At 38.8% G+C, this 20,791-nt stretch overlaps 2 protein-coding genes across 2 annotated transcripts; both read left to right on the top strand.

Annotated features, from left to right (window-relative positions):
• Nucleotides 1–2,062: 2,062 nt before the first annotated feature.
• On the top strand, nt 2,063–13,930 carry klb (klotho beta). The gene is made up of 6 exons (XM_037675854.1): nt 2,063–2,821; nt 7,641–8,154; nt 8,240–8,508; nt 9,351–9,607; nt 10,329–11,257; nt 13,481–13,930. Exons 1-6 carry the CDS (start codon nt 2,063–2,065, stop codon nt 13,858–13,860), a joined length of 3,108 nt encoding a protein of 1,035 aa, XP_037531782.1. The 3' UTR covers nt 13,861–13,930.
• Nucleotides 13,931–15,431: 1,501 nt separating this feature from the next.
• On the top strand, nt 15,432–20,786 carry ube2ka (ubiquitin-conjugating enzyme E2Ka (UBC1 homolog, yeast)). The gene is made up of 7 exons (XM_037675853.1): nt 15,432–15,769; nt 16,321–16,414; nt 16,604–16,662; nt 16,795–16,877; nt 18,516–18,615; nt 19,307–19,435; nt 19,506–20,786. Exons 1-7 carry the CDS (start codon nt 15,707–15,709, stop codon nt 19,578–19,580), a joined length of 603 nt encoding a protein of 200 aa, XP_037531781.1. The 5' UTR covers nt 15,432–15,706; the 3' UTR covers nt 19,581–20,786.
• The last annotated feature ends 5 nt before the right edge of the window (nt 20,787–20,791 follow it).

The following is a 20,791-nucleotide window of genomic DNA, read 5'->3' as shown; positions in this document are numbered from 1 at the left end:
TCAAATTTAAGAAGAAATGTTGGTTAAATTGTTTTGGATGTAATACTTTTTTCGACCACTGGATGGCAGTATAAAACTGTTTGAACCGAAGGATGGATAGTGAGGGAGCGAGCATGGGAGGGAGGCTTCTTGACGTGACATGGGCTTCGTCTCCTTCCTTTTTTGGTTCTCAAAATGGCAGACACTCTGTGTGGTGTGAGCTCTTTAGCATAGTATTTTTCACACAAAGCTTTTAATAAAAATTCAGTAAACAAGTTCTCAGTTTTTTTTCGCAGAGAAAAACAACTTTTTACACAAAGGCACGGGTTTCAACTGTGAATTTTGGAGCTTCGACAAGATGGAGGTTTTTTCCCCGAGGTCAGCCTGTTAGCTTAGCTCATAGCTTAGCAGATTTTAATAAACCAAAAACACAAATTTACAGTTAAAATGGATTTTAAAGAGAAAAGAGAAAGGGAGGGGTCAGTGAAGAGCACTGGAGTTGAGCTTTTTGTCATCCAGTGTCTTCAGTAGAAAGAGAGAGACACAAAGAAACAATAAAGCCAATAAATGAAATTAGGTCGATAATTTTCATTTATCATGCGATTAATTGATTTATTGTTTATCGCGACAGGCCTACTCATTTTTCAGTTGGTCATCATTATCTACACATAGGCTCTCACACTGGTTCATTTTCATTTATAAATCGCTCCTTGGTCTGCTGACCTCTTATATCTCCTCCCACTTATCACGTTGTCAGTGCAGTTACAGCGTGCGCTCTCAGGCCTTCATTACCCACAGCGTTTCTCTCAGTGTGGACTGAACTTGGCAAAAAGCCTTTTCCTACTCTGCCCCTGTAACCTGGAATACCCTGCAACAGGAAATGAAGTTGTCCACCTTAATTTCTTTAAGGGGTTTCAAATATTTGATAATGTCAATAGAAACATCAACGCAAATATGTTCTTGTTTTTAATATTTTACCTTGTTTTACAGCACTTTGATTTATTGTTTTATAACACAAATTTTATTTTTATTGTATTTTTGCTGTAAGTTTATTGTTGTCTGTACTTTATATATCATCTGTCTAAAACAGGTCTCTCTTGCAAATGTGTACTCGCGACTCATTGAGACTAACCTGTTTAAATAAAGGTTGAATGAATGAAATATATCACAAGTGAGCTGAGAAAACACAAACAAATCCTACAACTCAGCCAGTTTTACAGATGTTGAGCTAAAACTTGGTGTGCGAGTAGCTGATAGTCATCTATAATGCAGACTCCAAGCACTAACTGATCATGTGGAATCATGTGGAATCATGTAACATAGCATGAGACATTTTCAAGGTTTGACTAAAATGGCTAGAACTCTGTTATTTCTCATCTTCTGATTATCTTAGTTTAAATCTATGAGATGAAAGGCAGTGGGTGATATGCATTCCTTCAAAGAATGGCAAGTTTAATTTATTGTGCTTTTTAATATAAAAAAAATAGACATCTTTTAAATAATATGTAGCCTAAAACTGTGTATGTATTATGAAGAGTCCACTGTGTGTGTATTTCTTAGTTATGAAGTTGAGATCAGAGTGCAAGCTAATTATTGACCCAAAGATTTTCTTTACTGTGTGTGTCAGTCCTGCAACAGTGTTTGTGCTCTCTCCAAAAAACAGTTCCTTAATGTAGGCAGAAAACTCATGAACCCTCAATACGTTTTTACATTTTTTGAGATATACTCAATCAATAATGAGGTAATTTTGGAAGTAAACATCCCATGTTTTATATGTCGTAGTACAGTAATATTAGCCGCGTGCTCATAACACACGAGTCAACCTTTGTATGTGTGACCATGTTGTGGGGAGGGGCTGAGTGGTAGCACAAGTACACAGAGGGAGGAGAAGGGAAAGAACCAACCAGTTTGTCAAATGAATACAGCAGCACCTTGAGGCGTCTTCACTTGCCTTTCATTATTCCTCCCCTTCTGGACATAATGGATCTCCTGTCAACTGGAAAAGGATTTATTATGATAACAAGGAGCAGCTGACTGATACCTGCTACAAGAAGATTTCTGAGACAGTGTGGACTCCTGCAGCATGCTGAACCATCCTTCTCATCCCATTCTCCTCTCCTTATCCCTCCTGTTGTGGGTGCTCCTTTGGAACGAGGTGGCATGTTCTCCTGGGAAGGGCAGCAGTATTTGGCTCCAACTTAAACCAAGTCCCATAATCAAAAAACAGTCTTTCCTTCATGATGACTTCCCCTCAGGATTTCTCTGGGGCTCGGGGACCTCTGCTTTCCAAACAGAAGGAGCTTGGAATCGGGATGGGAAAGGGGTCTCCATTTGGGACAGTTTCACCCACTCCTCGGTGAGGGGTCCGATCACCGGAGTAAATGCAGATGTGGCAAGTGACAGCTACAACCGCTGGGAGGAAGATGTGGAAGCACTGGAATATTTAGGTGTAAGATCGTACTCTTTTTCTCTCTCCTGGCCTAGACTCTTCCCTGACGGCAATGCCACAGGTGAACCCAACGCAGCAGCCGTGGAGCACTACAGGTGCCTCATAGAGAGGCTCCTGGAAAAGAAAATCGAGCCCATCGTCACTCTTTATCACTGGGACCTGCCACAGGTGCTCCAGGAGAAATACGGTGGCTGGAAAAATGACACATTGGTGAGACTTTTCAGGGAGTATGCTGCATTTTGTTTTCAGACATTTGGGGGTTGTGTTAAATACTGGCTCACAATGCACAATCCATACCTAGTGGCTGTGCAGGGGTATGGGACAGGCGTGCACGCTCCTGGAGAAACAGCAGGGCTTTCTGGCTCTCTAATTATTGCCCACAACCTGATCAAGGTAAGTCACAGGGTTCCTACATAGTATGGAAAACTATAAAATTTGACCTTAGTATTTTCCAGGTATGGTTATGTACTGAAAAAATGAAACAGATAATAGAAAATATTAGTGCTTTCACAATCCCTTACCAATTGCATTTTCTTAAAAAAGAAAATACAAATAATCTTTTTGTACAAGTTGCTCAAACAAGAACATTTTTCACCTTGACTGTATGATAAAAATGAACAAACTCACCACACTGCCCACTTTGTTTCTTATTTATCCACTAACAGAAACTGAAATAAGGAACACAGATAATTCTTTGTCATGGGACACCATATTTGTACTATTTACAATGTCATTATTGAAAAAGCAAAGCCTTTAGTTGTTTAGGTAACAGTCAATAAGTATACAGCCCATGTATGAAAACATAAAAATGAATTGTTCACCTGTTCTTTCATAACAAGTACAATAAATGTACAATCATTTTGATACATGGCAGAAGGAAATATGGGTCCAGAGGGTGCTGCTGCATCCTGTAATAGATGCCAGATGATATAGATGTAAAAAATGCACAGACACTAAAACTTGCTGGGTTAGAAATAATCTGATTTGTAACCCCATGCTGGGCTGAATTTGGACCAGTGTAGTTTTAAATGGTCTATTTTGTGTATTGAACGCTTTTTGAAGTCTGTACTAATATAGAGCCTTTCTATCTTATCAAAATACTCAAAACGCTTTACACTACAATCTGTGCCTCATTTACCCATTCATACAGTGGTCTACTATACCTTTACAAAGACTAATCAGAGCTTTATCACATTCATACAACAATGGGACACATCAGTGGCAATGGGGGGTTCAGTGTCTTGCCCAGGGACACTTCAGAATGTGATTGCTGGTAGAATCGAACTCCCAACTCTCCCATGGGAGGATGACTGCTCTAACCACTCAGCCACTGCTGCCCTCTGAGTTTTAACTCAGCGTGCTTTGGTTATCAATTTGATGACGCCCCCCCCACTGGGTAAAGTTTTATACCCAAAATTTGGGTTAAAATGACTAGTTTGGGGAATTACAGGTACTAAGAGGTTGAGTTAAAAAGAAAAGCCCTAAACCTGAGATACAGTAGTCCCTTAATACTTCGCGGTTCGACTTTCGCGGACTCACTCATTCACGGGTTTGAAAGTTGCAACATAAGATGGTACACAATACACAATTGGCTGATTTATGAAAGGCGATCACCCAGAGCATTGTGCTCTGTATCCCGGATGCTGATCAGCTCAGTAACCATAGCACCAGTCTGCCTGCTCTCTTTTGCTGTGGTCTTTTGTAAAATTGATTTCAAGCCCTATGATGCCACCCAAAACGTTCTGCACCTTTTAAGGTTTCAGGCAGTGAACTCAAGCACCAGAGAAAGATGCTTACCATAAAAGAGAAGGTTGAGCTTCTTGACATGTTGATGGAAGGGAGAACCTATGCAGCTGTCGGCCACCATTACGGGATCGACGCTAAGGACCGGGAAGTACGGTCCCCGGATGGTGACTGTACCTCCGGCGTCCATACAGCCCTCCCCATTCTCCTTCCGTCCCCGTCTGCACACCTCTGGACGCACTTCCGGGGGACGCCTTCTCCTGTCCAGTCCGCTGTGCTCGCATAGCGCAGCTGCCGGTGGAGACCTTCCTCTGTGCTGCTTGTGTCCTCGCACTCACCTCCCCAAGACTGGCGGAGGACACTCGCTCCAATGGGGAAAGGAGAATGGAGGCCACCGTGCGGGCGACACGTTGGCCCTCTGGACTCGCCCCCACCACCACTGTCAGACCCCGCTGCCCGCGCCTTGAACTCTTGAACTCTCCGGTGCAACGCTCACTGTATCAAGAAGGACAATATGGATATATATATATACTCAAATAAATATAATGTCCCTAATTTGCAAATTTTCACCTATCGCAGGGGTGTTTGGAACGTAACCCCTGCGATAAGTGAGGGACTACTGTAATTATAATTTGGGTTAGTACTAGCAGGCTTGTGCTAACGGTTATTAACACCAGCAGGCTAGCACCAACTGATGTTATTTTTGGAACTCAAACTCAATGTTTAATACAAACTAAATTGTTAATAAAGCTAACCAGGTTAAAAAACTTACAAGTTTTTTTTTTTTACTGTCTATATGTATTACATAGTAAATCAGTGGTCCAGTCAGGTCCAGTTTGGTCAACTTCTGGTTAAAAATGATGGACTGTGAAGAACAGCATGGCTCATTTTCAACCCAACCATTGGATCAAACTTTTGGACCCATCGTTTGGTAAAACAAACCAACCCAACAACTTTAACTCAGCAATAGAGATAACAACACAACCCTGCAGATTTTAGTGTGTATTTAAAGTATTATTAAAAAAATTACAACAGATATTTAATTAATGCCATACATGTTTAAATGCATTTGAATATTACTACATTTTGTAAATCAGGTATATTAACCAGCCCTGTTATTGTATAAGCTAAATTTTATGACTGCTTAAAACCCACAAAAAGCTATTTGACTTAGGTCATAATTGCAATTTCATTGACGTTGTCTAAAACATACAGCATTTTCTATTTGCATTTAACTGCATTTATCATTTGGCATTATAACAATCTTAATATGAATACAAAGTCATACATGTTAACAGCACCTCCCCAACTGAAATGCATTCCCACAGCTGATTGCAAAAAAAAATTAAATTAACACAGTTTTGCTCAGGAAAAGCATGGATTCAAAAAATCTAAATGTGAGCCCTGAAGTCATACAAAATTACTAAACAAATTTGTACATTTTATTCAATTACACATAGACACGCTGTGTGTAAACTTTGAACTCTTGCAGCTTTATCATTTTATGATGGTCAATGAATGGTTATATGTTTGAAAAGACTGTTGGGACACAGGACAGTGAAGCAAACACAGACTGCATCAGTGCTCCAATAAAGTGTGCTGTCTTTCTTAATTCAACATTTGTTCTGCATGCAGCTTCTCAAAAAACACCCCAAACATCCCAGCTTGCTCAGTATTTTATCTTCTTGATGACTGGTTGGCTATATTTATATTGACAGGTTTGTGATAAGTTAACAGGACACTTGCAGAGACACTGAGATCAAAGTCCACCACATCAGCACTTTTGTGTGTGTCAGGAAGTCAGTGAGATACGCCTCATTAATAATCACTTATGTTTATGCAGTCAAGCACAGATGGTAGGCTCACAGCTAACACTGAGAAGATGGAACAAGCAAATAATGATTTCCTGTTCCAACCTGGAAGATCTCATTAATACTCTGTTACCACTGCACTTTTCTCTTTTGCCTCAATCTAAATGCCTTGTTTTTATTGATCTGATGGTGTGGTACAGTATCTGAACAACTAACTAATAAACAGTTTTCAGTTACATTTTGAAAAAGTTAAATCATATATTTGAATCTCTGCAATACTAATGTTAAAGCAATCAATTATTTGACTAACTGTATAATTGAGTGCAAATGTCTGGGTCCAGAACTAGACTAATCTTTTTTTGGCTGTCCCCTATTAAGGCTCAGTGGTTAGCACTGTTGCCTCACAGCAAGAAGGTTCTGGGTTCAATCCCCGGTTGGACCTGGGGGTCTTTCTGTGTGGAGTTTGCATGTTCTTCTCGTGCTTGCGTGGGTTTTCTCCGGGTACTCCAGTTTCCTCCCACAGACCAAAAACATTCATGTTAGGCTGCCTTCAGGCCCAGGCCTCCCTTGCAAAAGAGATCTGTGATCTCAATGGGATTTGCCTGGTTAAATAAAGATTAATAATAATAATAAAAATAATAATAATTAAGAGGACACCACAGTGAGTCATCCTCCTCCGTCTCACACTGTCCTCTGCATTCTTTGTCCTCACTCCAACTACCTCCATGTCCTCTTTAACTGCATCCATATATCTCCTCTTTGGTCTTCCTCATTGTCTTTTTCCTGACAGCTGCATTTCTAACATCCTTCTACCAGTATACCCACTGTCCCTCCTCTGGACATGTCTAACCCATCTCAGTCTGGCTTCTCCAACTTTATCTCCCAGTTGTTCAACCTGTGCTGTACCTCTGATGATCTCATTCCTGATCTTATCCATCCTGGTCACTCCTCAGGAGAACCTCAACATCTTAATTTCTGCTACTTCCAGTTCTTTCTCCTGTTTTTTGTCAATGCCACTGTCTCCAGACCATACAACATTAGCTGATCTCACAATTGTCTTTTAAACTTTTCCTTTAATCTTTGCTGCCACTTTTTTGTCACAAATCACTCCTGAAACTTTTCTCCATCTACTCCATCCTGACTGGACTCTCTTCTTCACTTCTTTACCACACTCCCCATTTTCCTGGACAGCGGACCCCAATTACTTGGAGTCCTGCACCTTTGTGACCTCTGCTCCTTGTAGCCTCACTGTTCCACCGGCCTCCCTCTCATTCACACACATGTACTCTGTCTTACTACGAATGACTTTCATTCCGCCTTTTTCAAGTGCATACCTCCACCTCTCCAAGTTTTCTTCCACCTGTTTCTTGTTCTCACCACAGATCACAATGTCATATAATGTCAATGTTGATGAAAGTATGAAATTGGAGCATTGTTAACTGAGATGTGTAAAGATGAGTAAATACATAACAAGCAATTATCTGTGTTTTGCCATTGTCAGCGCACAAAATATAGTTTTATTGTTAAAAAATGGTACTTCAAAAGTGATGGAGTTAAACAAATGTAGCCAACATGCAATTTAGTTTTATAAATACACTTAAGAGACAGATTGTAATTTCAGAACATTTCAGTAAAATTGTGCTTGTTGTCATTTTTAGGCACATGCCACAGCATGGCAGACCTACAACAGTCACTTCCGTCCAACTCAGAAGGGGAAAGTATCCATTGTTTTAGGTTCCCACTGGGTTGAACCTCAAAAAGGCCAAGCCACCTCTGCCAATGTTACACTTTGTCAGCAGTCTCTGGAGGCTGTTCTTGGCTGGTTCGCTAGCCCCATTTTTGGTGAAGGAGACTACCCAGTCTCTCTAAAGTTGAAGTACGCGGATCTCATGCCCACATTCACCCCCGAGGAGAAGCTCTGGGTACAGAAAACAGCAGACTTCTTTGCTTTGTCTTTTGGACCAAACAATGTCCGTTTGGGCAAGAACCTTGTCCATAATGGGCAGACTGTAACCCCAGACCTGCGACGCCTCCTGAGCTGGATTAAACTAGAGTATGGGAACATGAGCGTGCTGGTGGCTGAAGGAGGCTGGTACTCTGATGCCAGTGTAGGAAGGGAAGACACAGTGGCCATCTATCTGATGAAGCGTTTTATCAATCAAGTTCTACAGGGTAAGAGAACAACCAGTAAAATCTAAAATGACAAATAATTCTTTAAAGTATAAAGAAACAAATGTAACGTCTCTTTATTTTGTAGCCATCAAGCTCGATGGCGTGCAGGTGTTTGGATACTCAGCCTGGTCATTGGTGGATGGGTTTGAGTGGAACTATGGCTACAGTATTCGACGTGGCCTTTTCTATATTGACTTTAACCAACAAAACAGAACCAGGATCCCCAAAACCACTGCACAGTACTACAGGCAGATTATCACTGACAATGGTTTCCCACCTGATGAATCCTCTATCCAGATTAAAGGCCATTTCCCCTGCAAATTTCACTGGGGTATCGCAGACTCTACCATACAGGTAAGATGTGAGAACAGCTTAAAAAGAGCCTGGAACAAAAATAGACTCAGTTATTTTGGTAAACAATTGTATATAAACTGAGTCAGCATTCCGACAATGGTCTTCCTGATTATGATGTCTTTTGTACATTTGTTGGACTGTAACTACTTAAGCCAGTTATTTATCAAAAACATCAGCTTGTCTAGGAAATTACAGCTATGGCTTTGGGTTCTTGCTACTTTTATAGCTTTAAAAAGTTGTTTATTTATTTCTCATAGAAATGCACTGAAAATTTTAAATCATTGTAAAACTTAAGCTTTAACTATTGTTTTGCTGGATTTAGGTAAATGACTGTTAAGTAATGTTAGTTTTAGCAATAATTTTGGTAAATTTTTAGCTTTCAAATACAGTTTGGGCGCCTGTGACCCCCACGACCCAGAAAGAAAGAATCAGGTAAAGATAATGGATAGATGGAAGGAAATACAGTATCACTAAATTTAGATTGCAGCAACATATTTGCTAGTTTTATCTATTTTGCTACATTTAGCTTTAATCCACTGTGTTGCTAAATGTAGCTTTAAGCTACGGTTGCGTTCATTTCAGTTTTAACTTTCATCTACTGTTTTGCTAAGTTTACCGTTGTGTTAATTTTTTAGCCTTTAGTTACTGTTTTGCTAATTTTAGCTTATGTTCTGCTTGTTTTAACATTAGCAATTCAATTTTAGCTTATTCGACAAATTTCACCAAAAACATTCAACCCTCAGCATTCACACACTATTTTTGGCAAAAATGCAAATTTCTCTCGTTGATTTTGTTTATTTTGCATAGATCTTTCACCTTTTTATTATTATTTTTTTTTGCAGGTCCGCTTCTTCCCTTTCTCCCCGCAGTTTACTGACCCTCACGTGTACAGCTGGAACCTGACAGGAGACAAATCGTTGCGTCCGATCCCCGGGGTGAAGCTCCAAACCAGACCAGCGCAGTGCACTGATTATTTGGCTATCCAAAGTCACCTTCGCCTGTTTGCATCCACTGGAGCAACCCATTACCGCTTTGCCCTAAACTGGTCCTTGATTCTACCCCAGGGAGACCGTTCAAGTGTCAACGCTGAAGCTCTCAGGTAGAAATGTACCAACACACAATATGAACTGGCACTCTCAAAATCGGACAAAATTCAGATAAATTTGATTATTTTTAACACATAAATATGATTTATAGCTACACCCTGATTTATAACAGAGACAGATTAAAGAAACGGTTTAGCTGTTTTGAAGTGGAGTTTTGGTCAACATCTTACCTGATGCAGATAGCTCTTTGAATGATCTTCATTTAGAGAAATGCTTAAATCTGACCAGATTGACAAGCTAATGGCCAGTCTGAGGGGATTTCTGTCATCGTAAATATATTTCAAGCTAAACAAGTTTCATTGTGGTTCATGTGAACATTTTGTAAACCATTACGAAGCCAAAAAATTTCACTTAACACAATAATTCCAGATGGAATATTCTGATTCCCCAGCAGAAATACCCCAAGCTACACCAGTGCTACAGCTAGCCACTTCTATTTGCACTTGCAAATAATCATTGACTGAACCGCAATGAAATTTTTGAGATCAGGGTTGTTTTACGACAGCAGTAGGCCACTTGAATTTAGGTCCAGCTCAAACTAGTCATCCGTTCATCAACTCAAGCTATCTGCAACAGGTAAGATATTTTTTGTTCACAACCATTATACCAAACTCCACTTCAAAAGATCTGAGTTAAAGCTTTAAATTAGATATCATTTATATTTTATGTGTCCTGTGTCTGCAAAAATAACACCTTCCTCTATGCTTCTAAAAGGTACTACAGCTGTTTTCTCATGGAGCTCAAGAAGCTGGACCTAGAGGCTGTGGTCGTTATGTACTACCCAACACACAGAGCTCCAAATCTGGGTTTGCCAGAACCAGTGCAAGCCTCTGGAGGTTGGCTATCGTACAACGCAGTGGAAGCATTTCAAGAATATGCAGCACTTTGCTACCAGGAGCTAGGTACCTGGGTTCGATACTGGATCACGATTAACGAGCCGAACAGATTGATAGATATTTATTCTAATGTGACAGAGAGGCATCAAGCAGCTCACAACCTCCTTCTGGCTCATGCCAAAGCCTGGAGGTTGTATGAGAGGGAATACAGTGAACAGAAAGCTTTGATATCATTTACATTACATGCTGACTGGGCCAAACCTGCCAACCCATTCCTAGAGTCGCACACACTGGCAGCAGAAAGATTCCTTCTATTTGAAATCGGTCGCTTCTTAGACCCCCTGCTGGGGTCTGCATACAAGGAGAAACAGAGGAAGGGGAAATACCCACCTGGAATGAAGGCATACTTGGAGGAAAGAGCTAGAATATTGGGCCTCCCTGGATCGTCTCTCCCTACTTTCACTGATGCTGAGACAAAAGAGCTGAGAGGAGCGTTAAGCTTTATCGCCCTAAGTCATTTTACTACCCGTTTAGTTTCTCCTCTTCCTCCGACACAGGCCGCTTTTCAGAAGAAACACGTCCCCGATCACGACTGCATGGTACTCTCTGACCCCACCTGGCCTTCCTCCAACTTGGGACAAGCTCTGGTCCCCTGGGGCTTACGCAAGATGCTGAACTGGGTGAGCCAGCGGTATGGAAGAAGTCTGCCTATTATTGTCACAGGAAGTGGAACTGATGATCCAGCTCCTGTTGAGGATAAACTCAGACAGCACTACCTCAAGAGTTACCTTCAGGAGGCACTCAAAGGTAGGGGCACCGAGAATTGGTTGAGTAATCGTACGAAAGTACATACCGTATTTTTCAGACTATAAGGCACACTTAAAATCCTTTAATTTTCCTCAAACATAGACAGTGAGCCTTATAATCCAGTGTGCCTTATGTATTAATTCTGGGTGTACTTACTGACCTCGAACCAATTTTATGTGGTACAACTAAACAATGCTGAGAGATATTGTGAATGAGTTGACTAAAGTTTGACTTATCTGACTGTTTTGTTTCGCTTAATGCGCCTTATAGTCCGGAAAATATTGTATTAAAACAGAAGCACAGACCCGCAGGTAATACAAGTTTAATTGCCTTGTTACCTTCTACAGTAAAATCCAGACTTAACGGAACGGCATGAAAACAATAAAAGCATAAAAAGAGGGAGAGGCATACACTATAAAAGGCAGTTCTGCTCAATGTTTTCACGTGTCACTTATTATATGGCAGGCAAGTGTGACATATAATCCAATAATGCTCACATATTTAATAACATTTTAAAATATCAATAACAGCTTTTCTCCTAGTCTGAATGACGTTCCTACTACTCAAAATAAAGTTCAATGTATCTTAAATTACACCTGCACCAGTAAAAATGATATTTAAAAGCCTCAACAACTGGAATTGTATTTGGTAAGTGAAGATAAATCTAAAAGGTTTCAGAAGCTGTTTAAACACTTAATGCATTGACTGATGTGCATCACAGATAATGTATTCATAAATAATTTTTTCCTTCACAAAGCAAACATTTCATCTACTCAGAACACCACCTGCCCAACATACAATCAACATTTCAACAAACCCACCTCTTTAGATTAGCTTATTCTTAATTTAGACAGGCGTACTTTTGATTTTAATGTTTGCTTTTATTTTATTTTTCAACTCGTATTGTTACAGTTTTGTCTGCTGTATAGTGGTTTTTAACTGTACAGTATCTTTGAGTATTTTGAAGGCAGTTTTTAAATAAAATGTATTATTATTATTATTATTATCATCATCATCATCATTATTGTTTCAGATATTCTATACATAATTTTTCCTAGAACGAATTACGTACTGTATTTTTCAGACTATAAGGCAGACTTAAAATCCTTTAATTTTCTCAAAAATCGACAGTGAGCCTTATAATCAGGTGAGCCTTATGCATTATTTCTTGTTGTACTTACTGACCTTGAACTGATTTTATATGGTACAAATGAACAATGTTCATATTTATTGTGAGTGAGTTGAATAAAGTTGGACTTATCTGACTGTTTTGTTTTACTTAATCCGGTGTGCCTTATAGTCCGAAAAATATGGAACATCAGTTTTTTTTTCCATTATTGAGCTTTCAATTTCAAATATTCTCAAAAAGTTCTTCCAATCTAAAATCAACACTGTAAATTTCCCGAAACAGATTTTTTACTAGGAAAAACTCAATTTGCTAGTCACAAGTTTAATTTCAGCAGTTTTTGTGTAAAACTTACATCACCACAGGTGCTCAATAAATATGTTTGTCATTTGTTATGACAGTTACAATTTACACCCTTAACAAAATTGTTATTCTTTGTTTTGTTTTTTAGATTTATTCAAATATTTATCAAGGATATTTGGGAACATTTTATTTATTTTTTGACATAAATGAATGAATGAACTTTATTTAAAAAGGGACATCGTACAACTCAAACATAAATGTCACCATTTGTTGCACTGTACCAGATTATAGCAAAAGCTAATTCACATCTGCAGTCTCTTGACAATAAAGCAAATAAAAATTATGACAGAATTAGATTTCTAAAATTGTAATTTATTCCTTTAAGTTGTTTTTTTTTAAAGATATCCACAATGTTTATTCTACATAAAACAATGTATTTGTGAATATTTGGAACTGAACGCTCGATATGCATAAATGGAAAAAGTGATTGCATTTTATCAAAGAAGAAGATGCTTGAAATCTCTGAAGTGATGGTTTGGAATAAAGCAAAATGCATTCTGGATAACTGAAATGTTCACTTTAACTAGGAAAACTTGAGTATCTGATTTGAAGATCTTTTCTGATAAATCGGCATGCCATACTTTTCATTTAAACAAGTTATTTTCTTACATGAGTTAACCACCCTGCATAAAATGCTTCAGTGTTAAGTAATTTCTGCTGTTACAGAATAAAAAGGGCCACATGACTGATAATAAACAATCTCCGCTATCGTTCTCTCTCTTATTTGTTTTCAGCTTACCATCTTGATCAAGTCAACTTGCAGGGATTCTTTGTGTGGAGGCTCCAAGACCGACACTCTCCCTTGTTCGGCCTCTTCACCTCAACACAACACCAATCCAAAGCCAAGGCCTCTGTTGCAACATACAAAGAAATTATTACCCTCAACGGCTTCCCCACTAATAATAATAAGACGAGACCATGCAGCGCTGATGATACGCCTCAAATGTGCTCTATGTGTGAATGGATATATGAGAACAAAGTGAGACTGGTTTTTGGAGGTTGCGTCCTCATTACAGCTGCTACGATGGCTGCACTTATTGTCTTTTTTTTCACCAACCGGAGAAATCGAAGACGAGACAGAAGGAAAAAGAGGAGTAGGCTGAACTGGAGATGAAGAAAGGGTGTTTATGTCCACCTGTTCAACATTAAAACAGCGAGAATGACTCAGTAACATGCAGCAGAAGCAGTGTGTGGCTTCATCATGGAGTGAGGCTGGACTTTCCTAGAAGTTTACCTGAAATCACTGTTAAAAAATGTCATTTCATTGTAGCATTGAGATTCTAAAACATTAATATACTTCAGTGATCACAAAATGCAAGTGGGCTTACGTTACGGCAAATGTACTATACTGCTCACTTATTGCTGTTTTACGAGTCATGACAAATAATAATAATAGTATGTAGTACACAGATTATTTTAAAGGAGAAGCCAGGATTACCTAATTGTTGATGGTACCTGAAAGCTTTAGCACAGAGCAAACATCCTTTCGTTTAATCCATCCATCACCTTTTACCCACTTCTTCCTTTTTGGGTCACTGGTCCCCATGTCCAGCTATCACTGTGTGAGAGGCGAGGCACACCCTGGACAGGTCACAAGTTCATGACACACACGACTCAAACAACCATTCACACTCCCAGTCACACCTAGGGACAATTCAGTTATTAATCAGCCTAACATGCATGTTTTTAGTTTGTGAGAGGAAACCAGAGTACTCGGAGAAAACCCACGCAGCACAGAGAGTACATGCAAACTCCACCCAGAAAGCCCCCTGGCCGGGATTTGATCCAGCAACCTGTTCGCTGAGAGGTGGCATCTTTACCATCTGCACCACCCTGCTTTTGTTTTAGCATTAATAAAAAGTTATCAATGATAAAAACATGCTGTGTAACTGTGATATAGTTTAGGTTCATATTAACTGTGGATGGTCGTTTTTGTGAGTTGACAAAACAATCTAGACTTTATTCAAACATGCATTGAAAAGTTTTCTCACAGTAATTCTCCAAGTGTTGGACAATATTACCACCTAGTGACAGCATGTGGAGCAACGATGAAACAAAAACGTTCTGCCAGTCTGTCTTTTATTAAAAATATACAGAGAATCAAAAGCCATTTTAGGCTAATGTGTAAATAAACATCATTATAACAGGACTGACTCAGTCTAATACAAAACATACCAAATAAATATCCACAACCACATATTTATATCTTTTAAGAATTAGATATAGTTGCTTGTCTTGTTTTGTCTCAGGATTGTATCTTTAAAGCGTACAGTTGTTGTGATGTGTATATAACAGAAATATAGCACACTGTTTTACCAGGATCATGCAACGTCAATTGCTGCTGAATAAATATTTATGTAAAAAACATCTGCGTTTTTATGAAACTGTATATGAAACAAACATCAATGCTGTGGTCCCTTTACCAGAACTGTATACATAACTATAGTTGAAAGCATTTCATTTAACAATGCTAAATAATAATGAGTGGTATTTAGTACTGTTTTTATTTATTACTTATGTTTAGCATTGACATCACTTTTGTTTAGACATATTTTAACGATAACAATAATAATAACATTAATAATAATAACAATAAAATCATTAATCAATTATTATTATAATAATGTACATTGAACGCTGATCAACCAATGAGATGAGGCGTTCAGGGTGGCTCGGATCACATGACCTCTTCTCCCCCAGCCTGCATGCAGTTTGGTATTAAAATGTTTTCAGTACCAACCATTGTGTTGGTGTACATTTGACATGGCAGCTACACGTTGAGCTGTTTTTTTTTTTCTGTTCCAAATTAAACCTCCCATCAAAACCAGGGGCGAACGAGACGAACGTGGAAGAACGTCACAGCTGTCATTTTTGACTCTGTTTTTGAAAAGTGAAGCTAACATTCGCGAGCTGGTCTGACTGCGACGAGGCCGCAACCGGACGGGAACACGGGGAAAGCCATGGCCAACATCGCAGTTCAGAGGATAAAACGGGAATTCAAGGAAGTCCTCAAAAGCGAAGAGGTAGGTCGTCATGCTGGCCACTCTCTAAGCGGTGGCTGCAGTTGCTTCTTCTTTTTATGGCTGAGTTAAGAGTGACGCGTCGTTGGCTCGTCATTAAAGCTACTGCTAGCATTAGCCAACTATTCGATAGGGCTGTGTTGACAAATAGCTACTATAACGCGGGCTAACAGTGTGCCAGCATGATGGGGTTTGGGGGCCATAACATAACTGTTGCTTGAACTCAAGTTATCATATTATAAACGTTTTAAATTAATACATTGAGCTATGGTTTCTGTGGTTGCTACTTTAGCTGCTAGCATAGTACTTACCCTCTGTGTCATCCCCACTCACTCACGTGAACGTCTCTGCAGACCCTCGTGAACATACCAGTACTTCAGATTATTATATCACCCAGATCTTTAAGTTTCTAGCAAAATGAGGTCAGCTTTTTCTAATCTTGTGTAAGTTTGAAGCTTGTGCCCTACAGACAGTAGTAGTGTGTTTGACAGTAGTCATTACCTGAGTGCTACACCCTGTTAAAGTGATATTTCTCCACCTTTCTATCATTTCAGACGAGCAAAAACCAGATAAAAATAGACCTGGTGGATGAGAATTTTACAGAACTTAAAGGGGAGATAGCAGGGCCTCCTGACACACCATATGAAGGTAAGGGGCTCTGCTGCTAGGCAAAATGTATGGTTGCACAATTTTATTTTGTGATAATTTATCACTTAACAGGCAAAAACAAAATTCTAGTTCCTACTGACAAGATAAAATACTCATTTTGTTTAGCAGGCTTGAACTCTCTGTTACACTTTTTTAGTAATTTAAAGTTGTATATGTATTGTTATACAGGTGGTAGATATCAACTAGAAATAAAAATTCCAGAAACGTATCCATTCAATCCACCCAAGGTAAGGAGTAATTTTTTTTAAAGCTACAAGTGATTGTCCCATTTACATGTTTTTTTTTTTTTTAATATCCCTTTGACTTAAGAAATTCCCTGCACTGTACTAATCTACAAATTGTTTATTTTAATATCTCAGGTGCGGTTTATCACAAAGATCTGGCATCCAAATATCAGTTCAGTCACAGGTGCAATATGTCTGGACATTCTCAAAGATCAGTGGTGAGTAAATCCAAATCGATGCCAGCATTCACAGTCAGTACTTAATTGTTTAAGACAGAAATTCGTACACTGAATCCACAAAAAAAACATTTTTCACTGTAAAAATTTGATCCTTATATTCCACCATTGTTTATATTGTTTAAGTGCACATTTTTATAGATTTATTGAGACTTTTTGTGATTTTGACCATCATGACCTTGGTGTTTGCAGGTTTTAGCCTTTTTAGGCAAACAATGTTAAAAATAGTCAAATGTTGGGATAGCTCAGTGCTTGCAAGTTTTTAGGTAAGCTGAGAGAATGGACTGATATTTATAAAAGAAGAGAAATGAATAAACCGATGATGAAGTTAAACAAAAGCAATAATTCCTGTGTCTGATAAGAAAATGGAAAAACTATTCTGCATTGTCTTCAGAAAAGGTCAAATTGAATCTGTGCACAATGATTTAGAAATGTGAACTGAATGAACATAAAAGTGGCTCAAGTAATTTTGAACTTCTGACATTTATCTAATAAAGAAAAGCAATGAAAGCTGGATTAAAAAAAAAGTTGATTTGAAAGAGGTAATAACATTTCAATATATGAAAGCTTCTCCTTGAAATTTTGCATCTGTATTTAATTATATGGACACTTTGGTCTGAGAGACTTGACTCCGATTCTCCAAACTCACTGTGCATCTTTAGACATCTGTTTCTCTTGGCTCTTTGCTGTGTATTTTAGTGTTAATCTACTCTGTTAAAAAGTTAACGTTTTCCTCCTCCTGTCAATGGGAGGCGAGTCGAAGAGTCTTAAAGAGAGACATGGATCCCCACACTGTAGGGCTGCAAATTCAGATCTATTTAGTGCTTTTAGTAAATGCTACACATGTGTGCGTAGGCTCTTGCCTTCGAATTGTCTGCTCCTCAGATAAATAATCCTATTAACTTACTTTTTATGTATATGAATGTTTCTGTTCAGTGCCCCGAGATGAGTTCTGTTGTGAGTTGGCGCTATATAAATAAATTGAATAATTGAGAATGTTATGAAAAATGACTCATCCTATTTATGCTACTTTACAGAGCAGTACTTATTAAACTCAATGGTTTGCAACCTTTATAAAGAGGGGTCCAGAGGACCTGACTCAACCTTGTTAGATTTATCTACCTGGGTTATTGAGCATACTTCAGGACATTTAAAAAGAGGGGTTCATGCACTGAAATCTTTCTACAATATTACACTTTACATTTTAAATGAGTTGCTCATTGAGCTTGGTCCTTCTATACCTAAAAACTTATTTTGTTTTACATGACACACTAATGCATATATATATATTAGTGCGACCAAATGTCTTATGAAAATATCCAACTTTATGAACTGATATTTTTCTCTAGATCTAAAAGCAAATATCACTGTAGTTGTTATTTCTGGAGTCGTGCTAATTGCACATGTCGTCTGTGCTCCAATAAATCTTCTCTAAACGTTCGGTAATATCTTCTTCATCTCATTGAACGTGAATCAAATGGGCTTGTTCACTACTTTTAATGCACATCACAAAGCATGAATAAATGTTAGTTCCCAGGATGGAACCTGTGCTTTTACTTTTTAATTTTTTTTTATTTCCGTGCCATTTAACATTCCACCTGTAACAATTTGTTGTTTCAGGGCAGCAGCCATGACACTGAGGACGGTTCTGTTGTCATTACAAGCTTTACTGGCAGCCGCAGAACCAGATGATCCACAGGATGCAGTGGTAGCCAATCAGGTTTGTGTGCAAGTTTATTATGCTTTCCCATTTGTGCTGCAAGTTCTTTCTGTTGTTCGTTAAGGATTTATCATATTATTTTTACTAACTATTGGAATGTTACCATCTTAAAAACAGATTTGTCCCATTATTTTGTGTTGGTTGTCATGTACTCAACATGCTTGTTATGATTTGGAGAGTACATAATAAGGAAAATAATCTTCAGATTAATTCTTAATGCGAATAGTTGTTTGATCAAAGCACTTTGCATTCATTTTGTGTATGCGTGTTTATATAAAAAATATGTTAATATGATGTCACTGCCACTCAACTAGCAAAAACTCTTGAATACCTTCATCTCATATAAGACCTGCTTGCAGCACGTCATGTTTCTCACAACTCGTACCTATTTAAAGCCTGATTTACAGTCATTGCACAGTCCCATTCTCGTGTTCTCTGCTATGGGTGCGTGACAAAAATTGCACTTTTCTACTCTTACCACTCACCAGCACCCCACCTTGTGCATTCAGAACGGGGGGCAATGATTTTTGAGTGTTTTCAGAATAAAAAAAAAAAAAAGAAGGCAAAATCAAATCTCTACAACTTGATTTGTTGTAAACAAAATTATTCTATCTTGCGACTGTTGATAGTGTTGTGCTGAATTTCTTTTCAACAAGCATCCTTCTGCTTTTCCTCTTTGTTCCTCACTCAGTACAAGCAGAATCCAGAGATGTTTAAACAGACAGCGAGACTCTGGTCTCACGTCTACGCAGGCGCTCCCGTCTCCAGTCCGGAGTACACACGCAAAATAGACAAACTCTGTGCCATGGGCTTTGAAAAAGTATGTATCTGTAAACTCCACCGCCCCCTGCTGTGCGCCGAACTGCTGAATGTTTTGTTTCTACCCACAGAATGCAGTTATAGTGGCGTTGTCGTCGAAATCCTGGGATGTGGAGACGTCGACAGAGCTCCTGCTCAGCAACTGAATTCTGACGGCCTCTTCAGTCTCCTGATTCCATCTCTCTCAACACAAACACACTCACTCTCCTCCAAACTCCTGCTGTGTGAAGGCGTGTCTTGCTCGATCCTACCCCCCTGTTTTACAATGGACACACTCCACCACTTCTCCATCCTCCCTTTAATCCTGTCTGTGTGACGTTTCCCGTCACCCCTGCTGCACCACACTTCAATCTTCTGCTGTCAGCTCTATTTTTTCAAGTTCATTCAACATTCCACCCAGTGCTTGAATCTGAAATCCAACCTCATCTTACCCTCTTCTGAAGCAAACTAGACTTAAGTCTTCACCCGCATCTCTCACCGTTTCTCCCAGATTTCTGGCTTTGTCCAAAAAGCGGCTGTCAGCGGCGCACCTTTGCCTATGCAGTGCATTTTTTTTAATTTCTGAAAACCTTTTTGTTGAAGAGAACCCTTTCAGGGCTTTTTTTTTTCACACCTGGTTCTCATTCAAAACACTTTGGGCCTGTTTTCAAAATGGGGATTAAGTCACGTCCTAAACTTTTAAATTAGGGTTTATGTATTTTTTTTTTAAAGCTCTATAAACTAAATTCACTCACTCATTTGTAATGAGGTTACTCTTTACCAGAACAGGTCACCATAGTTTGAAAGAGTTTTCTGACATCGACGCAAGATGCTGATTATTGAACATATCTTGCTAGCAAAGTATTGCATTGTGAGCATAGTACAGTTTTAGGTAAAATAAGTATCAAAAGAAGAAAAAACACCTTTTTGTGCTGTTATGCATGAATTGAGCATGTATTGTAGTGCATTATCTAGGTCGGCTTATTCTTTGTTCTGGAAAGCGGCTCATAAGTGTCTTTAAGGTGTTCGCACAGTAGCCATCATCATCATCCCGTTTTCCCCTCAGCTGTCAACAGCTCCTGCAGGAGATCCCCACCTCCCTTTGCCACATGTGGCTCGACATGGCTTCCTTCACCTGTTCTTCTCCCTCACATTAAAAAAAACCCAACTTTTATTTGGTTTAGGCCTCCAACAGGGATACATTTGAATTCTTGTTTTTTAAACCCTAAAGAAAACAAAGAAAAACGATGTTCTGTAGTAACACAACCTGTGACAAGTCTGGAAAAATGTTGCATCACCTTTAATTAAATCATCAGATAAAATGTCAATGATTCATCTGTAAATACAAAGATTAAAGTCTGTGTAAATTAATTAAATT

The sequence above is a fragment of the Nematolebias whitei genome, chromosome 4 (genome assembly GCF_014905685.2).
Source record: "Nematolebias whitei isolate Nwh7 chromosome 4, NemWhi1, whole genome shotgun sequence".
Taxonomy (NCBI): Eukaryota; Metazoa; Chordata; class Actinopteri; order Cyprinodontiformes; family Rivulidae; genus Nematolebias; species Nematolebias whitei.
The sequence above is the reverse complement of the archived record's forward strand: the minus strand, read 5'-3'. Positions and strand labels throughout refer to the sequence as shown.